The 19,125-nt window shown below is 56.8% G+C and overlaps 1 protein-coding gene across 1 annotated transcript; it reads left to right on the top strand.

Annotated features, from left to right (window-relative positions):
• Positions 1–72: 72 nt before the first annotated feature.
• Positions 73–18,094, top strand: NMT1 (N-myristoyltransferase 1). Its single transcript, XM_076356642.1, has 12 exons — positions 73–311; positions 7,262–7,373; positions 8,669–8,813; positions 11,161–11,279; positions 11,826–11,917; positions 12,576–12,692; positions 13,184–13,354; positions 13,735–13,843; positions 14,941–15,111; positions 15,402–15,569; positions 16,008–16,145; positions 17,755–18,094. Exons 1-12 carry the CDS (start codon positions 184–186, stop codon positions 17,773–17,775), a joined length of 1,491 nt encoding a protein of 496 aa, XP_076212757.1. The 5' UTR covers positions 73–183; the 3' UTR covers positions 17,776–18,094.
• The last annotated feature ends 1,031 nt before the right edge of the window (positions 18,095–19,125 follow it).

Genomic DNA, 19,125 nt, shown 5'->3' with positions numbered 1-19,125 from the left:
GAGGGAGCCCTCCCGCCCCTGGACGCCCCCAAAGGCCGACGGGAACTGCAGTCCCGGCCCCGGCGCAGCCCGGCCCCCGCATGCCCGCGCAGACTACCAGTCCCGGCATGCCCCGCGCCCCGCCGGCCAATCGCGGTGCGCTTTATTGCGGGGGTGCGGCAGGCGCCGAGGCCCCGTTTCAAGATGGCGGACGACGGTGAGACAGCAGTGAGGCGGCCACCGGCGAGGCCTCCGCGGCCGCCGGCGGAGGAGAACGACCACGAGCACTGCAGCGACTGCGAGAACGAGGCGGAGCACGGCTCCAACCGGGGGTGAGCGGCGGCCGGGGCCGCCCGCCGCGGCGGCGGCCGGGCCCATTGAGGAGGGCAGCGGCCGGGAAGTGAGCAGCGCCCCGCCCCGAGCGCGCGCTGATTGGCCGCCGGGCAGCATCCCGCGCTACGATTGGTCGAGCTGCCCGTCAGTCTGGCGGGGGGGACGGGCTCGCTGGCTCCCATTCACTCCTGTTGTGGGAGCGTGTCCTGAAGCTAAGCACGGTCGGGCCCGTCCGTGGCGTGGATGAGTGACGGCTTGCGCGCTGTCTGCGGGGCAGCCAGAAAGGGGCCGCGAGTGCCTGTTTTTGGCAGAAATGAGCCCAATTCGCAGCTCTTCTTGTCCTTGCGTTAGGGTGTGTCTCCCCACATTTCCCATGCCTTCCAGCACAAGCCCCGTCCCCCTCCCAGCATTTCTGGCACCGCAGTGGCACCCAGGGTGGTGGCATGGTTGGGTGCGTTATCCTGCTCCCTGGAGCCTCTGGCCTCCCGCGGCCATCCCTGCACCCTGGAAGAAGCCCAGACTGCTGTATACCCATCCCGTTGTTATCCAAAACACAGCCTGGGGTTTTGCAAAGCTCAGCCGACATCATCTTGTGGTTTGAGGAGTGTGGCCTCCAGAGGTACGAAACGGTGAAATAGCAACAATTGGGCAGGGAGTGAGCGCATGCGGCGAGGCAGGTCCTTATCTAGGTAGGAAAAGATCTAAAATCCCTAATGTAGTAACCGTGTTACTCACTGCCTTAATTAACGAGGAGCAGAGCTGCCTTGCCATGCCTGTGGTTTGCAGGAGAGGCTTCATCCTCGTTCCCGCTGGCTTTGCATGCGGCAGGGCACGTCAACGTGTGGCTTATGCCACATCACGTGTTTCTAGAGCTTTCCATAGGTTTTGCACCTTGTGGTTCGCACACCTGAGCCTCACCAAGCTCCTCTCCCCGCTCGCCCGGTGCCCCAGCAGCTGCTTTCCCAGCCCTGCGACACGGAGACTGTCGGCTTGAAGAGCTCTTCTCCCTCCATCGGCAGCTTTCCGTAGGCAATCCCGCCTGTCTGATAACCGAAGTGAATAAAAGGTCACTCAAGAAGTATCACAGAGGCTTTTTTTCATGACAGCGCAGATGCCCGTTTATATTTTATTTGCCTCCCGGGTGTGGCACCGTGTCTCAGTTTAATAGGTTTAGCCGTGCTTGGGGAGATTTTTCTTTTCTTTCCCCCTGACACGATTAGGTTTGCTGAAACCAGAGCCAAGCAGAGAGGAGACGCGGTGCTTAATCACCGTTATTTCCCAGCCCAGCGGTTCAGCCTGCCCTTTGCCAGGAAAAGATGTGTTCTGGAGCGCTCTTTGTATCCTAGTGTGAGCATCGCATCTCCTGCAGCCCCGAGGAGTTAAAATGCAGTTACCTGCCCCGACTAGGGCGAGCGCTGAAGTGCAACAGGCTAACTGGGAAATGTCCTGTAACAAATATGCTTAGAGAGTTCGGATTGCTCGGGAAATAACGTTAAAAGCATGGCTGATGGGCACAGCGACAACGAGCGCAAGCTTTTGGAGTTCTCTGGCAAATCTCCTGTCCCCCCCAAAACCTAATGGGGGATCCACCTAGGAGAGAAAAGACCAAGCGGTAGGAAAGGTGGTGGTTTTCTTTCTTGGTGCACACCGGTTCTGTTGATTTCGTACCGTCACGTTATGCTGGGGTGTGGGAGCGTTTCTGGTCACCCCAGCTGAACGCTGTCCCCAAAAACGGGGCAGGGAAAGTGCTTTTTGCTGCTGGGGTTTGCAGAGCAATGCTCGGAGTCCTGCCTCTGCCCAGTTCGTGTTAAGAGTCACTGGATCTTGGCTCTGAGATTTAAAACATAAAAATATTACTTAGCAAGAGCAATACTTCCTTTCCTTTTAAGGACAGGAAAGAGGAATTGAGTTTCCTCCGCCTCAGTCCTGTGTCAGCGCTGGGAAGTGGCTGCACCGCTCTCCGCTGCTGCCGTCCAAGTTGATTTCCCAAAGAAAAAAAATCCCAGTTTCGTATTTGTCGCTATTTCCTTTGTGTGGAGAGGGGTCTGTCGTGTCTCCAGCGTCTGCGGAGGGTTTATTCCCATTGTAGATGAAAGGCACTGGAAAGACAGGGACACCGGCACGGGCTCTGCTCCCCGGAGCTGCTGCGAGCCCAGTGGGATTTGTTGGGTCACAGGCAGTGAGTGGCAGCGGTGAGACCAAGGATTCGACTGTCCCAGCCCCGTGAAATGTGTCTGTCATTGGCAAAACCAGCCAGGGAGGTGGTTTTGGGTGGGAAAAGTTCGGGGATGGTCCTGCGGCACGAACTGGGTTGTTGCTGGATGGGCTGTGGGGAAAGCACAGGGGCTTTTCTTGGTGGGACAGCGGGTAGCTGCCTAGTTTGGCAATCCCTGCCTGCACTTACACCGTGAGAGGATGTTCCTGGGATAACCGCCATGCTCTAACATGCTCTAAGAATTTGGTTTTAGGTGTTATATGGAGTGCAATAATGGCACGCTCCGCTTCGGGACACGTGCTCTGCCATCTGCAGAGCCTCCCTCCTCGCTCCAGCCCCTAATCAGATTACAGCCTAAGTACCGTGCCCGATTAGCCCCAGGTTTGGCAGAAGGATTTTCCAGCACCTAAATACAGAGCAGGGATCTACTATTTCTCATCTGACACCTTTCAGACTAGGAAGCAAGGCCATGCAGTGGAGGAATTGCAAACCGCACAAGCCCTTGTCTGAATCTGCATTTCCAGTTTGGGTTTTGAGGAAGAACCAGCAGTGTTTGGTACTGTTTTCTATCGTAGGTGTGAGACGGTCTGAGAGCCTGAGCCTGGCATTTCGATTTGTGTAATGAAAGACACTTTTTGATCGCCGCAGTGCATATGCTATGGGAAATAACTCCCAGCCCCTGCTGTTGAAATCCCCCCATGCTGACCCAGAGCTTCCCGCCGGGCTTTGGCAGCCAAGGGAGCTGTGGCAGGGAGCCGGCCGCGGCTGGAGTTGTCCTCCCTTGTGCTTTCCTCCCCCGCCTTGCAAAAATAAAGCTCTCGGATCTGGGAATACAGCGGGAGTGTGCATGGATCCAGGTGATAGATAAGTGGGTGCCGAGCACCAGTTTGTTACTGGATGCGTCTGGTGTTTCCCAGCCTCCAGAGGGGCTGAGCTGGTGGAGGACAGTCAGTCTGAGTGGGTCTCACCTTGAACAAGCCCGTCCAGTTTATTTAGGTACTTCCAAAAGTCTATTTTCGAGATCGCTCAGTTATGGGTGGTATTTTCTGTGTAGTGGTTAGCGCCGGCTCCTTTCCCTTGAACTCGAGGAGCCGTCCGGTAGCGGGAAGGGGGGTTGCAGCGAAAGGTAATGGCCATGATGGCAGCGATGCCTTTCCCGGGAGAAGGGAAGAGTGTTTTCCTGTGTCAGAAAACGGACTGTTGCGATCCCGCGGGTAATCGGAAGACGTTTTGCATAGCGCAGCCAATGCACCCTTCTCCACCCGCTTTATCTCTCAAAGCAGCTCGGGCTGGAAAGGAGATACGGGAGGAAAAAAGCAGTAAGTGCAGCCGGGAAGGCTGTGGGCTGTCTGGGCTGTCGGACAGGAGCTGGCCTGGCAGTTAACCCTTCCTGGGGGGGTGAGACCAGCTTCAGCCCTCACAGCTTCATGGGTTGCATCGGCTGCGGTAGCTGGGCTTTTGGACGGTGGTGGCTTGTCCCAGGGCACCGGTGAGGTGTTGTCGTTAATTTGGGGAGCATCCGAGGGGCTGCAGCTGCACTGGAGCATAAAGAAGAAGAAATTTGCTTTACTAAATGGACTTTAAAATAGAAAATGCCTATAATTGTTGCTTCCCTAGGTGTAGTGAGTTGGACCTTCGGGTTTTCAAGCATTTTCCTACATGCTGGCGACTCCTCTGCCAGGTTGGTTTTCATCTCCCAGCTGGAGCAAGGCCCCTCCCCGCGCCACGGCTCCTGGAAATGCAAAACCTCATCCCACCTTATGCCACCCTGATCTCTTCCAGGTCACGATGGCTTTGCTCATAAATCAGGGAGGATTTTTCTCAGCGCTTTTACCTGCGAGTCCGGCGTGGGGGTGAAGCAATACTGGTTGGGCTGAACTCATTAGCAGCAAGCTGGGAGTTGGCAGCTCTGATTTATGAAGCAAAGCGACACCGACTGAATACGCAGGGACTGGGAGGATTTTGTTTGTCGCATCTGACACCTGCAGCATCCCGACATGGAGGTGACCTGGGAAAACGTGTCCGTCTCCTTTGGAAGGGGTGGCTTCCAGCGTTTGCCCTCGGACACCGTCTCAACCTCCCCTTGTGCCATCAGTTTGTGGTGTTAAAATTGGTAAGAAGTCAGTTGAATGTGTTTATTGCAGCGCCAGGGTGGATGCTTTGGCTCGTCCCAGGGCCTGGATGCGGCTGGCTGGCTGGCTGGGGATCTGCCAGGTCTTGCCTGTGCTCCTCCGCAAGGAGTTAAAAAAAAAAAACCATCACGCATTTGTCACCAAAATCAATAGCGGTGTCAGCACCGCTTTCCCATAATTACTTTTGCTGTCATGTCAGATCTCGTGTCTCACTGGGTGGAGGTAAAGCCCTTTCCCGGTGGTGGGAGGAAGGGTGAGATGTGTCCCCCCAGGGACGGTTCAGCAGCGCTGCAGGGTGCTGATCCCCACGGAACTGCGGCTTCGCGGCTGCTCCTCTTTCTGCTCCACTTCTGGAGAAGAGGGGGGGGCTTCTCATCGAGCCCCCTTTTGTGGAGCAGCTCGCCCTGCGCAACTGCGTGTTCCCCATGCCGGTGAGCAAACGCTTGCTGTCTCCCGGTGTTTCACATGGGTCTCTGCTAATAGACGGGAATCTTTTTCCCCAGCAAATGCCATCTGCAGAGTCTCCGCTGCTGTTCAGGTTTTGTCCAGAGGAAAGCCTTCCCCAGCTCAGCTGCTCCGTGTCCTGCAAACGAGATGTCTCTGCTCCGCAGGGCGACGGCTGCCCGTCACGTCGGGTTTCTGTGCTTGCGAGCGTCAGCAGCCTCACCGTCCGCAGGCATCTCCACACCCAGCCCTCCCAGCTTCATCCCTCAAAAAAACATTTCTCTATCCACTTTTCCCCTGGTTTCAAAACTCACTTGCTGCTCAGCCCAGGGGGTTTTTTAAACCTTATTCCCTTCCCGGCTCTCTCCTTTTCCTGGCCTTGCTGAAATAAATAGTTGGATGCTGCTCCAACATATTTTCCAGCGTGTTTCTTCTTTCCTTTCCCTGCTCCACCCTCTTCACCGCTATCTTGTGTTTGGTAAAGACATTAACCTGGCCTGGGAGCAAGCGGTACTTGGGGGGGTTTCCAGGCTGCTCGGTGCCTTCGGTTCACTGTCTGCCTCTGGGCAGATCAGAGCTGTGCAGTTGTCCCTGCCGTGGAAGCGGCAGTCGTTTTGGGAGCGCGAGGAAGGAGACGCCTCTATATCATAGAGTAAAAAATATACTGGCTTGGATCCCCAAGCTGAGATTTGGAGAAAGAAGAGGATGAGGTCCCCGGGCACAGGAGGGCAGGGACATGTCCCACAGCATCTGGGCTGGCAGAGGGTCCCTGGGGCAGGTGGGGCAGACCCAGTCCCACAGAGCTCGTACCGGTTTCCAGCCAGACCCGCTCTGGTGCGGGTGATGGTGCCTGCAGGTGGTGGGCTTTGCGGCTGTAGGTGCTGTGGATGTGCTGCTTGATGCAAAGAGCAGCTCCCACCTGCGATTCTCCATGGCTTTCCTCACTCTGGCCTCTCCTCATCAAGCCAGACGTGGGTTATTGTCCTCAGTGAAAACAGAAGAGGAAGGATGCTGCGGTTTTACTTGGCAGCACTGACAGGGACAGGACAGAGCTGAGCGATGCTGCTGGCGTGCACACGGTCCCCCCAGCTTGCTTTGCAGAAGACCCCTTGTGCGTGTCGGTAGCTGGCAAAGCACCCCTGGCCTGGTGTCCCCCTCATCCCTCCGCTCGGTCCCACTCCAGCCATCTCTGGGGTTGAATTTCCACCTGACCCGTGACCCTATCGGAGACTGTAACCTTGTTTTGGGGACCGATGGCAGGGAGGCACCCGGCTTCGGGTGCCCCAGCTCTGCAGCAGTAACATTGCCTGTCCCACGTTGGGATACCTCACGCAGGGGTGAGATCACATACTCCATGCTGGGAGCAGGCACCTCTCCCATGTTTTGGCATCAGGTCGCTGCCAGACTTGCCCATCAGCAAGGCCGGGCCCGGTGCGGTGTTCCATGCCTGCGGCTGCTTTGGGGTGATCATCATCTGGATGTCTGGGGCTGCCCTGCATCCCTGGAAGGAGGAGTGATGCCCTGGCGCAAGCACTTCCCACTCTGCGCTCCCAAAGAGATTTGCTGCTTGGTCTCGATTTTCCAGCTCTAGCATAACAGTATAATAATTTCCCAATATAACAGCCACCCGTCTCCCTAGATCATCACCTCTGCAGGTGGAGTGACATTTGGTGCAGTGTCCTTGGCCACCAGCCCCTTCGTGGTGCCTAGACCTGCTGCTGTGCCTTATCCCTAGGGCTGGACCAGCGTTTGCTGCTCCCATGTCCATCCTTGGGCTCAGAGAGGAGGGAAAAGCCTAAGCTGGGCATCCCCACCAGTCCACGGGGTGGATTTGGGCATGTGCGGCCGAGCGGGGTGATGTGATGGCAAAGACGTGGTCACCTGCGGTACGGGGCCCGCTCCCCGCCGCTGAGCAAACCTGCAAGATGAGAGATGTTGGCGCTGGTCCCCTTTTGGGAGCTCACACGGAGTTTGCTGCTGGGAGGGACGCTGGGGAGAGGGCGCATGGCTGCACCCTCCGTGCACTGGGTATTCCCCCTCCTGGAGACTTGGACTCAGAGCAGGGAGCTTGTATTTTCTTTAGAGAGCTTCAGAAACCCTATAAATGTTCTCCAAAAGAAAACCCCAAGGCTCCAATGGTGTTTCTTTTGTTCCCTAGCGGCTTGAGTCCAGCAAATGACAGCGGAGCCAAAAAGAAGAAAAAGAAACCCAAACGGAAGAAAGAGAAAGGAGGAGATCAGCCCGACCAGGCTCAGGACCAGCCAGTGAAGGTGACCGACCCCTTCCCGGAGTCGTGGCCCCGCACAACAGCCAGCCCCGTCCTGAACCTCTCCGATGTAGCTTAGGGCAAGGGAAGAGTCTCCCGGTCCTGGTTTTAGGCACTTGGCTGCTCAAAAAACTTAAGGTTTAGAGTAATTTCCCAGCCTGGCTCCGTGTGTGGGAATTCCTGTTGCTGCGGAAGGTGTTTGCAGAGCACTCCAGAGTAAACGCGGTCCTTGGCTGGATATCCCAGCCGGTTCCAGCGCTGCGGTGAAAGGGTCAGACTGGCACCTCCAAGTTATTCTTCCCAGACACCAGCTGCCTCCTCGCAGGCAGGGAACCACCACGCTGCCACCTGTCAGCTTCCTCCTGCCTGCAGCCAGCACAACGAACGCGTTCCCCTACTTCTTGGGCGACATCTGATGTTGTTGATTTTTGCTTGATTAACGTAAGAACAGCAGCCGGGTCAGAGCAGGGTCTGTCTTACCCCTCTTGGCTTTGCCCGATCCTGACTAGCAGCTGGTGCTTCGTGAAGGAGCATGGGGCATGCAAGGTTTGTCCCTCCCAGCGCTGGCAGTCACCCCTTTTGTCCCCTCTGGTCCTGTGGCAGGGGACACACACACAGATCTGCACATCAACAGAGGCTGTTTTCTGTCCGATGCCCAGTTCCCATCCAAATATTTCTAATATTTTGTCCTTCTGACTCTGCAGAGCATTAAATTGGGGCTTTCAGTGTTTCAAACTAACTTCAGCAGGAATCAGGGAGGAGCTGGGGCTGTGAATTCAGTGCAGAGCTGCCCACGCTGCCAAGGTCTGCCTGGGGAAGAGGAGGAAGAGGAAAGCGTCCTTCATCTTGACTCAGCTTCTCTGCCTTGTCCTGGCAGCTTAGATGGAGGAGGCTGAAGCTGTGAGAGAGAAAAACCACCGCAGAAAGCCCAAACACTGGGTGTGGGTTGACCCAGGGTGTCTCCGCATGGGTGTTAGCCAAGGTGAGGCAGGGAGGTTTGCTCTTGGGGCTCACAGCACCCTCCTTAGCTGAAGCTTAAAGCATTTTAAGGCACTTCATCTATCCCCTTCGACCCAGGAGTGCCTAGAAACCAGGTCTAGATGTGTGGCAGGTGCCTGCTAAAAGGGTTCATCCATCCTGTAGAGGGTTACCAGAGGATCTAGGCTGGGAAGCGAGTCTTGTCCCTGCTCTCCCCTTCCTGGCAGGGTCAGCTCCAGGTTCCCCTAATGAGGAGCTGAAATACAGACCTGGTGGCTCAGCTTACTCATGTTGTCTTTCACCCTCCTTTTCTGCCCTCAGGTGAACTCTTTACCTGCTGAGAGGATCCAGGAGATTCAAAAAGCCATCGAGCTCTTCTCTGTAGGTCAGGGCCCTGCCAAAACCATGGAGGAAGCCAGCAAGAGGAGCTACCAGTTCTGGGACACGCAGCCGGTGCCCAAGCTAGGTACGTACAGCCCCTCACTGTTTCGTGCTCCTTGGGAGAAGCCTTGTGGTCCCCAGGCTGCTCAAAGAAGCCCAAAGAAGCTGGTCTCTGGCCAGCAAGCAGGTCCCTGGATGGCCTCTCACTGCTGTCCTATCTGGGCTTCAAAGGCATCAATGACCCTTCACTGTTCGGCATCATGGACTGAGCGGCCAGTCCTGCCGCTGGAGAGCTGTGCAGGCTGCTGGGGGGGTTGAGAGGGACAGGGAGCCATTTCAGACATCCGATTTGATGCCTTCTGCATTTGGGCATCCCTTAATCTCAGTCTTTAGCCCTTGATTTGGGTCTCCCCAGCCCTCGGTGCCCCAGTTTCATACGGGGTGTTGCCAGCCTTCCTCTTGCCAAGTCCTAGGGCACTTGGAGCTAACCAGCTCTCCCCTTTCTGGGGGTTGAAGCTTCCCAGCAAGGGGTCCTTGGTGGGGAGGGTAACTCGGGGTGAGACGGGGCCAGCCAGTGACGGGAGCCGCTCAGGGAAGCAGGTCGATGTGCTGAGCTGCCACATCGTTGGTTTGCTGGGCTCACATCAGCCTCTGGCATGGGCAGGCGCTGGGGCTGAGCCAGGAGAGCTGGGAGAGGGGAGGCACAAACCTCGCGAGCATCTGCACCCCCGAGGTGCCATGCCCGTCTAAAGGTGGGGAATCCTACCTCTTCATCCCCTCTTCCCCCTGCCAACAGCCCAGCTGTGCTTCCTGGCTCTAGTCCTTTCTCCAGCCCTTTCTCCAGTTTGCTTTTGACGCTGTCAGCCTGCATCAAAAGTGATCTGCTGTCGGTAACGAGGCGTTTCTCAGCATGGCAGGAGCACTTGGCAGCTGAGCAGATCTGAAAGGAAGAGGGGTGCGCTGCCGCAGAGCTGCATGGCTGGAAGGTGCTTGTTCCTGAGCTAATTGGAGCAAACCTGCAGCGCTCCCGGGGTGCCCGGGATTGCTTCGCTTAGTCTGTCTGCTTCTGCATCCCCCAGCAAAATCCATGCAGAGCTCAGGAGAACGAGAGAATGAGTCCAAGCCTATAGTTTCTAGATGTACCCGAAGCTTGTCATGGCTTCAAATTGGCTGCTCTTCGGTAATTTCCTTCATGAGGTTGTGTCCGACCCCTCTTGCTGCAAACACTGTGTTTGATTCCCTTTTAGCATTGTCAGCACCAGTCTGAGGCTTTCTTTGATCTCAAAGACTGTTTGCTGGAAGCGATGGTCTCAGCTTTGTGCTGGGAAAATCACAGTGAGATACCCCGGGCATGGGTCTACATGAGACAGCAAAGCCTGATCTTTTGTTTGCCCTTTTCCCCAGAGGATCCTGGCCGTGGCAAACATCATTTCTGCTTGGGTAAACCCTGGAGGGTGGAAGGTACCTTCTGGGGAAGAAGAGGCACAAAACAACCCGCTCCTCTGCACACCAAATTGCTGGCTGTGCTCTGGCTGCCAGCCCCTCGCTGGGTCCTGCCATCTCTCATGGTCCTTGCTCAAGAGGACTCTCTGGCACACGGCGTTACATACACGAGGCTATTTAGGGTCGGGTAACAAAAGTGCTGTGGGATTTTTGGGGCCGGATTTCAGAGCGGTTCAGCACCTGCTCAAAACGGAGAGGACGGCCAGGGGTGAGCCTTTCTGGAAGCTGCCCTGGGTGGGTGTGATGGGGGCAGTTCTTGCTCTGGGCTTTCTTCACCTCCCCATTGCCTGGAAACCTTTTCAATCCCTTTTTAAGGGAATTCCTAATTAGCGCGACTTGCTTCTCTTGGCAGCACTCAAGTGATGCCGCTGTGTTGACATCCCCGAGAAAGCCGGTGCTTGAACCAACATCTCTTGGCTGAATCGGGGGCTTTAGGAGTCAGTGTTTTTTCAACAAAAGTTGTCTTGTTTGCTGCAGCTCTTCTTTAAGCGCAGTGGGAAGGAAACCCTGACGCTTGCCAAATGGCAGGGGCCAGAGCTGGCAGGGAGAGAGCCACCATCCGATGGAGCGGCTCATGGGAAAGTGCTGGCCGAGGCTGGGATTGTGGGGATGGGGAAGGATAAGGCATCGCATGTGGACCTGGAGGATGTAGCTGTGGCCCTGAAGCTCTGATCAGTTTGGTCACCTCCTCTTTGCTGTCCAGTCGGCTCCACCATTGCCCTGGAAGGAGTTTTGATTCTCTGCCCCTGTGTCACAACGAACACGTGGCACATCCCAAACCAGGTGGGTGAAATGGCGATCCCTGGTTGCCTGCACCAGGGACCTGGGGTGGGAGACATGAGGCACTTTGGTTGCCAGATTGAGGTGTCGTGGAGACTTGGTCTCAAACAGTAGAGAACATCTGCATGGCTCCCTGCTCTCTCTTACAGGAGAAGTGGTGAACACCCACGGTCCCGTGGAGCCAGACAAAGATAATATCCGTCAGGAGCCATACACCTTGCCCCAGGGCTTCACCTGGGACGCCCTGGACCTTGGGGACAGAGGTGTGGTGAGTACAGGCAGCTTGGCATGTGTGTGTTGGGAGGGCGTCTACGTTGCGCGGTAGACAGTTCCATGCTTGGACTGCCGAAGATGGTTTTGGGGATGGGAACACGTCCTTCACCACGCTGGGCAACTCTCCAGCTCAGTGGTCACACCATCTCCTTGGAGTTAGATGGGTCTGACTTCTCCCACTGTGCAGTTACCTCTCACCCATCCCATGTTGGCCAAGTTGGCTTTGTTTCTTCATGGGGATGTAAGGATGCCTGAAGCCAGGAGTTTTCCCTTAGGAAGACCCTCCAGACTGTGGCCCACCTCCCTGGGAGATGACCTGAGGGTAGCAGGACTTATCAGTGTGTCCTGCTGCTTACCTTGCTCTGCAGCGGCACCAGTTCAGGAGCCCGGAGCAGGGGGACGTGCTGGTAGCAGGGACACGGCTGCACGCGGTGCCCATTGCCGTGGCCACATGAAAAGTGTTCAGGGTCCCGTGTCAGGGCAGCCGGGGCGTGTGGTGGCTGAATAACTTTCTTATCCTGCTTGGTCTGTCCTGCCTTAGCTGAAAGAGCTGTACACGCTTCTGAACGAGAACTACGTGGAGGACGATGACAACATGTTCCGGTTCGATTACTCTCCCGAGTTCCTGCTGTGGTGAGTGGCACCACAGCCACGGAGCAGAGGGTGTTGGATGCTGGCAAGCCTGATCCCGGTGACAGCACTGCAGCTGCCTTTCCTTATCCCCTCTCACTTCTTTCTGAAATCTCCCTTCCCCATCTGACACTGTGTGCGTGTGCGGTGTCCCAGGCACACTGCGAGAGGGGTCTCTCGCCCAGCCCTGCCTGCCTCTGGCTTCTTTGAGATATGGGAGCCTAAAATCGGATTTTTTTCCTTTTTGGTTTGATCCCTCGAGTGTTTGTAAAAATCCTGGTAGCTGAGGAACTTCTCAGTGCCCTGGAGCTGCAGGACGAAGGTGGCTGCCTAGTAATGTTGCCAGCAATAACACTTGGAGACCTGTTGCAGCAGAGCTGCTGTTTCCTCAGGGCGTTCATGAATCGAGGAACATGGATTTCCTCCTGTGTCGCTAGTGAGAACGGGCCTTGGCCAGAGAGTGCAGGAGTTGCCCTGGATCCCAGCAGTCCTGCCTTGTCACACCACTGTCACCCTCTCATCCTCCTGCCTGCAAACCCACAGCTGCGTTGGGCAGCCTGGAGCAGGACACAGGGCATCCCAGGACAGGGTGGGGAGGCAGGAGCAGGTACACTGGGGACCTTTGATGGGACGTGACTTCTGAAGCGTGTCTCTTCTCCAGGGCGCTGCGTCCTCCAGGCTGGTTGCCCCAGTGGCACTGTGGAGTCCGAGTTGTCTCCAGCAAGAAGCTGGTTGGATTTATCAGCGCAATTCCAGCCACTATCCACATCTATGACACGTGAGTGCTGCTCGGCTGCATTCCTCATCCTGCCCCTTGATGGCATGTGGGGCTTCCTGGGAGCGCTGAGGAGGTCTGGCTACGTTGTCCTCCCCAACCAACCGCGCAAGACCTACGCCATTCAGCCATGGAGATGCTTTGCTGCTTGGAGGAGAGGGTGGGGGATATTTAAGGTGGGCAGTGAAGTTCTGTGCAAGGGCATCTTGTAGTTAGCAGCCATGAAGGCTGTTTTCCCCAACGAGTGAGGTCAGCTTAGAGCTCTGGCTTACAGAAATCCTCCAGGGCTGGATGGAGACCATTTTCCCTGGGAAAACCTTGGGTAACAGCTTAAGGGAGAGTTCTCCAAACCCAGCCCTTGCCCCTTGGCCTTCCCTGAGGCTTTGACTCTTCTTTCTCTTGAAGGGGCTGGACGTAAATTGCCCAGGGCGTTGGACTGATCCTCCCAGGTCAGGACAGTCGGGTCTCATGCTCTGCATTGTTTCTTTCCCAAGAGAGAAGAAGATGGTAGAGATAAACTTCCTGTGTGTCCACAAAAAGTTGCGCTCGAAACGGGTGGCTCCAGTTCTGATCCGTGAGATCACGCGGCGGGTTCATCTGGAGGGGATCTTTCAGGCTGTTTACACTGCGGGAGTGGTGCTGCCAAAGCCTGTGGGGACTTGCAGGTGAGTGTCTGTGGCTCTCCAAAGAGATTTCTGTCTGCAGACCTTCCCTTACCAAGATCCCCTCTGTGGCATGTAGCGTGTGTGGGATTCCCCAGGACAGGAGAGATGAATTCCAGCCCAGGTTTCTCCTCCCCACACCGTCCTTCCATGATTAAGTCCAGTAGCTCTGCTTAAGCTGCTCATGTATCACAAGACGGGAGACTTTCTGCAGCACAGGCACTTCAGGCCGCCCTTGTTTTTCTCTGCGGGAGCTGCTGGCCCCTTTGCGAGCCAGCATGATGTTCTCGCTTGCCCTCTCATGGCAGCTACGAGAACCTCGTGCCTGTGCTGCCGTCCCGCTGCCCAAGAACAAGTCTCCCACTGCAAGTGTGTTTCTGCAGGTACTGGCACCGGTCCCTGAATCCTCGGAAACTCATCGAGGTCAAGTTTTCCCACCTGAGCAGGAACATGACTATGCAACGTACCATGAAGCTTTACCGGTTGCCCGAGGTGGGTGCCAGCCGGGGCTGTGAGCCACGGAGGCAGAGCTCACGAATTGCTCCTCGCTGAGCAAGGGGTGAGGCTGGGAACTGGAGACACAAATGTCTTGGCCGAGGTCGAGTCCTCTGCCTGGAGAACCGGGGTTTGTTTCATGTAGTAAATGACTCTGTCAAGCCACTGCACTTTATTTAATCTTTATTTATTTTTTGCCTGGGTACCTGCATTTTAAGGGCAAATTCTTGCAGCTAGAGGACCCTGTGAGCTTTTGTTTCATGGTGAGTCATATCCTGTCCTCCTGGTAAAACGAGAACGCAGATATGACAGCCTTCATCTGTCCAAACACAGCCTCGGAGTGACCTTGAATTGGGTTAGTCCCTCATTCTTCAGTCAAACTGATCGGTTCTGTCACTGCAGTTGTCCTGCTGGGGAAGTTCCCCAGCTGGATATGGGAGAAAAGACAAACAAAGCATTAAAATTGCCACCACCTTCCCCGACCTTGTTGGCTTCCTTCTGTCGGTCAGAGCTGCTCGTTTCGGTTGGAGAGAGCTGTTTTAGTGCTGGGCAGCACATGGCTCCTGTCTCCTGCCTCCCGCCGCAGCAAAGGCACCAGCTGCTGTTTTGTAGCTACTGATTCTTGTGCAGAAACCCAGACCCAGAAGCAGTCCGTGCTGCTTGATCTGGGCTTTGCTGAGTGATCCCAACCCTAGATTAGAAATCGAGTCCAACTGGAAGTAACGTCAGGTGGTTCCTTGCGGTGCCTGGGGCAGGTCTCTCAGCCTGTCTCTGCTGCGAGTGGGAGCAGAGACCTGGAGGGAAGCAGAGATCTTGTGTCGTTAGGGGGTAGGAGGCCACTTCCAGTGGGACTTGACCTGACACGTGGGGCTTTGGGACCCACCGTGCTTCTCTGTGGTCTTTGCCATCGGTGTCACACCAATCGCAGCCGTCCTTATGCCGGGCAAGCAGGGCTGGAGGGGAGAGTGCTGGGTTGTGGGACTGAAAATGGGCTGATCTAAGCAGAGAGCGCCTCCGTGCCGCTTGTCGGAGAGCCCTTGAGTGATAAAAGCCACTGTGCAAGCAGCGCAAACGATTTGTCCTGCTTTCTGTAGACTCCCAAGACTCCTGGCTTGCGGCCAATGGAGCATAGAGATATCTCCGCAGTGCACAAGCTCTTGACGGAGTACCTGAAGCAATTCCACCTGACACCCATCATGAGCCGAGAGGAGGTGGAGCACTGGTTCTTACCTCAGGAGAACATCATCGACACCTTTGTGGTAGAGGTGAGGGGGCAGGAGCAAGGCAGGGGGGTGTTTTCCTGGGCTTCTGCCTCCACTGGAAGAGTGTGTGGCGAGCTGTGGGAGCGATCGGGGAGATTGCTGCCCCGGGCAGTGAGATGCTCTTCCAGGTTGGGAGGTTTGAGCTGCTGGAGGATGGTGCCTCTCCATCCTGGGCTGCCCCGAGTCTCCTCGCAGGGAGCCCACACATCACTCAGACTGGCAAAGCCCCTCTAAGGCTCCGGACGGGCTTTATCCTGGCTCTGATGTGTTGTGGTGTCACTTCTGGCTTCCAGAGCGCCCCAGGGGAGGTGACAGACTTCCTGAGCTTCTACACGCTGCCCTCCACCATCATGAACCACCCGACTCACAAGAGCCTGAAAGCTGCTTACTCCTTCTACAACGTTCACACCAAGACACCTCTCATCGACCTCATGAGTGATGCTCTCATACTCGCTAAGTCGGTGAGTGATGGCGGGGCCGGGGCAGCACCACTGGGCACGCCGGGCAGCTCACCGGGCAGCTCACCGCTCGCCTGGCCGCCCTTGGGTTTATGGGGAGCGCTGGCCATGGGGCAGGGCTTGTACCCAGAGCCCTGGGTACAAGGATTCTAAAGGATCTGCTGCCCAGGAGAGGGACACAGGGTAGCCTGAACCTTCCAGCTGGCAGTGAGCTGAGCTCAGGGTGTCTACTCATTTCTTACGGCAAACGATATTGCCCTATGTCTGTAGCACTTGAATTGAGGGTGGGTACGCCGATGCGAAGTTCTTCCCTGGTGGCCTCGGCCCCTTCTTCTGGGGCTGCAAAGCTGGGCAGGAGAGGGGGCAGGCAGCTCGCAGATAGGAGGAACTCCCCAGCACGTGAGCAGAAGGAGCTGATGGCTTCGTGTCTTGCCCGTGCAGAAAGGATTCGACGTCTTCAATGCACTGGATCTCATGGAAAACAAAACCTTCCTGGAGAAGCTGAAGTTTGGGATTGGGGACGGGAACCTGCAGTATTACCTGTACAATTGGAAGTGTCCCAGCATGGCACCAGAGAAGGTCAGTGCCTTGGGGTGGTGGGGTCCTCCAGCCCGACCAGTGCGCGGGAAGGGGTCTCGTCCCCGCAGCCCCCAGGGAGATGAGTTTGCCGTCACGCACACCTCGGCATTCCCAGGCCAGCCGCTGTCTGGTGCAGTGTTACCCGCAGTAACGGGTGAATCCAGTGACGGCTCCTCTGTGCTCTCGCCGCTGTGCCTGCACAGAGGGTGTCCCTGGGGAAAAGCGCTCGCCACTTGTCTCCCCAGGCTCATTTTACTCTTGGACTAGTGCAGGTTCAGAGTCCTTAACCTCACGCACATCCGCAGGGATGACCTCTTCCCTCTGTGGAAGGAGGCCAGGTACAGAAAGGAGACGGGCAGAGGGCTGCAGGCTGACAGATGTGACACCGGTGGTTGCGACAGTCACCTGGGAGGTTGTTGCTGTGCCCTGTGAGCCCGCACAGGACCCGGGCGTCACCGCGCAGCCCTGTAGCCTGTGTGTCAGTCTGTCGTGGTGGGGCGAGACGAACAAGAGCCCCTCTAGAGAGAACAGATGAGCTTGAGAGCCGTTGGGTCGTTGTTGAGCACGACCTCGTGACAAGGGGGAGCTCTGCCAGCGCAGTTGCTCGTAGCATGTGCAGAGGGGCTGAGCCACAGGATCTCTGGGGTGTCACCTTGTCCCCATGGCCAGCAGTTCGCTCCCCACCCAGCGGCTCCGAGCGCTTGCAGCTGCGCCTGTAGACACCCTGTCTGCCTGCCCTGGGCCACTTTTAGGGAGCACCTGGTTGCTACCGTGTCTCCACCCTGAAGATGTGGTTCAGCATCTGCCCGGTCCACAGCCGCCTGGGAGAATCGGATGGTGCTGGAGAACCAGAAGCCGCCTGGCTGTGCAGTGCTGCAGCCTGCCTGCGCTATGTCGCAACAGCTAATTAATGCCTTAACGGCAGTAACGGGACTTTGGTTCCTTTCATAGAGCGTGTGAAGCGAGGTCTGTGGATACAAGCTCATGCGTCTTAAAGCAGCCTTGCTCTGCCACTGAGCCTTTCAAAAAGCTCCAGGAGGTTGCCGAGAGGTTTAAGCAATCCCTTTTCTCGCTGGGAGAGCTGGTGGGTTGGAGATCCTGGTGCTGGGAGCCGCTCTCCGGCTGTATCCTGCGGTGGGGCTGCCCATGGCTCCAGCGGGTTGGAGCCCGGGACCGGCCACCAGCATGTCCTGTCACACAGCGGCTGGAGAGCACCCAGCAGTGCTGGCTGCCTGCAGAGGGGCCTGTCCCGGTATGAGGCTCTCGGGAAGCAGCTTCTCTGAAATCTGTTGTTATTAGCGTAGAAACAACCTTGGCTTGTAAATCAAGGCTGTCTTGCAGACTGCCCGGGCTTGTCACACCCCAAGCATTGGTCACCTCCCCAGATCGGAGCTGGGCAGGGTCCGTGCGCCTGTTCGGCCGTGAGCGCAGGGCTCTTGCTGCTCTCAAATATTCCGAAGTTGGTGGGGGAACCCGCACGGACAGCGCTGAGCCCTCCCAGCCAGCGCGGTGAGGGCTTGCGAGCTGCATCTGCCCAGAGCCGGGTCTGGGGCAGAGGACACTGGTGCTCGGGCACATCTTGACCTGCCATCTCCGTTGGCTCCCCCAGGTTGGACTCGTGTTGCAGTAAGCAAGCCCTTGCCAGGAGAGCGCGGCGCTGCCGAGGAGCCGGGCCTGGCAGAGGTGCTGCCCTCATCCTTTCTGCCAAAGCCGGACCCGTGCCGGGAGAGGTGGAACTGAACCAGCTGCGCAGCCGCCCACCGCCTGGATTCACCGACCGCATCCCGAAGCGCTGGCCACCGCTCCCCCGCTGGTGTCAGTGGTCTCCTTTGTTTTGATTTAATTGCATCCTCGTAAAGACGTGATCAAGGGAATGTAACTGCTGAAACTAGCTAATGATTGGCATATAATGGAGTTAACGGGTGAATAATAAAAGTATATATTATATATATTTTAAATCTTTCCTGTTCCAAACTGACATGAGTTGCATTCGTCTGCTGAAGGCCACCTCTGGGTCGCTGGACCGTGACTTTTCTCGACGGGGCCAACCGAGGCAGATGCTTGCTGCGCCGAACGGCTCGGCGCCGGCGTGGTGGAGCGCCAGGATGCGGTGACCAGGCTGCGGAGCCCTCCTGCCTGCCTGGAGGGTGTTTTGGGCTCTGTCCCCTGCTCGGCTGTTTTCCCCCGGTTTGCTCCCTCCTCTGTTAAACTCGGCGTTTCCCGCGGGTGCCTGGAGAGGGAGGATGGCACCGTCCCTCCCCGCGGGCTCGGGAGCACGTCGAAATTTCTTTCTAAGGGCTATTTGTGCAAGCGATGCCTTGTCCCTTCTCCTCCCCAGCCTCGGAGACTCGAACCCTTCTCTGCTCAACGGGGCAAGCGCTGAACCGAGGAGCAGCAACGCCCGAAGATACGGGGGGACTCGGCTCCTCGCTGCCCCCGGAGCTCGTCCGGCACACCCAGCTTTGCTCGGACTCCTGGGGCTCGTTCCCCTCCGCTAGCCCCCATGACGCTGGGGCTGTGGGTATCGGGGGGATGCTCCGTCACCGCTGCCGCACCTCGGGGCTCTCTGCTCAGCTGCTTTTCTCTGGAAGCGTGGAAATACGGATACACATGCAAGCGACTGCCCTGCGACCCGCCATCGGCATCGCCCTGGGGCTTCAGCCTCTCCAGCCACCCCGGTGCCTCTTCCACCAGGCTCGTCATCTTGTGCTATGGGAACCTCTGAGGTAAAGGAAATGTTTTCTTTCATGGAAAACCTTTATCCCATCAAGACATCTTGGGAAGCAAGCGCCCGGGCAGCCTGCCGCCTCCCGACGTTACATGAACCGTGTCCACAAAGAGCTCTGAGATGCTCCTGCCCTCCCAGCCAAAGGTTTCCAAAGCTGCACACCAAGGCCAAGACCCCATCTATGCACTCCCACGCCTCCCTGTCCTCTGTGTCCCCGTCATGCCCCGTGGCACACCATGGACCCCGAGGGGC

This window comes from Aptenodytes patagonicus, chromosome 20, assembly GCF_965638725.1.
Source record: "Aptenodytes patagonicus chromosome 20, bAptPat1.pri.cur, whole genome shotgun sequence".
In the NCBI taxonomy this organism is placed as follows: domain Eukaryota; kingdom Metazoa; phylum Chordata; class Aves; order Sphenisciformes; family Spheniscidae; genus Aptenodytes; species Aptenodytes patagonicus.
This window is presented reverse-complemented; position numbering and strand designations above follow the sequence as displayed.

Coding starts and splice junctions, on each gene's coding strand:
- NMT1 (XM_076356642.1), top strand. CDS start 184: ATGGCGGACGACGGTGAGACAGCAGTGAGGCGGCCACCGGCGAGGCCT. Junction 11,280..11,825: donor ACCTTGGGGACAGAGGTGTG/GTGAGTACAGGC, acceptor GTCCTGCCTTAG/CTGAAAGAGCTGTACACGCT. Junction 16,146..17,754: donor CCAGCATGGCACCAGAGAAG/GTCAGTGCCTTG, acceptor TGGCTCCCCCAG/GTTGGACTCGTGTTGCAGTA.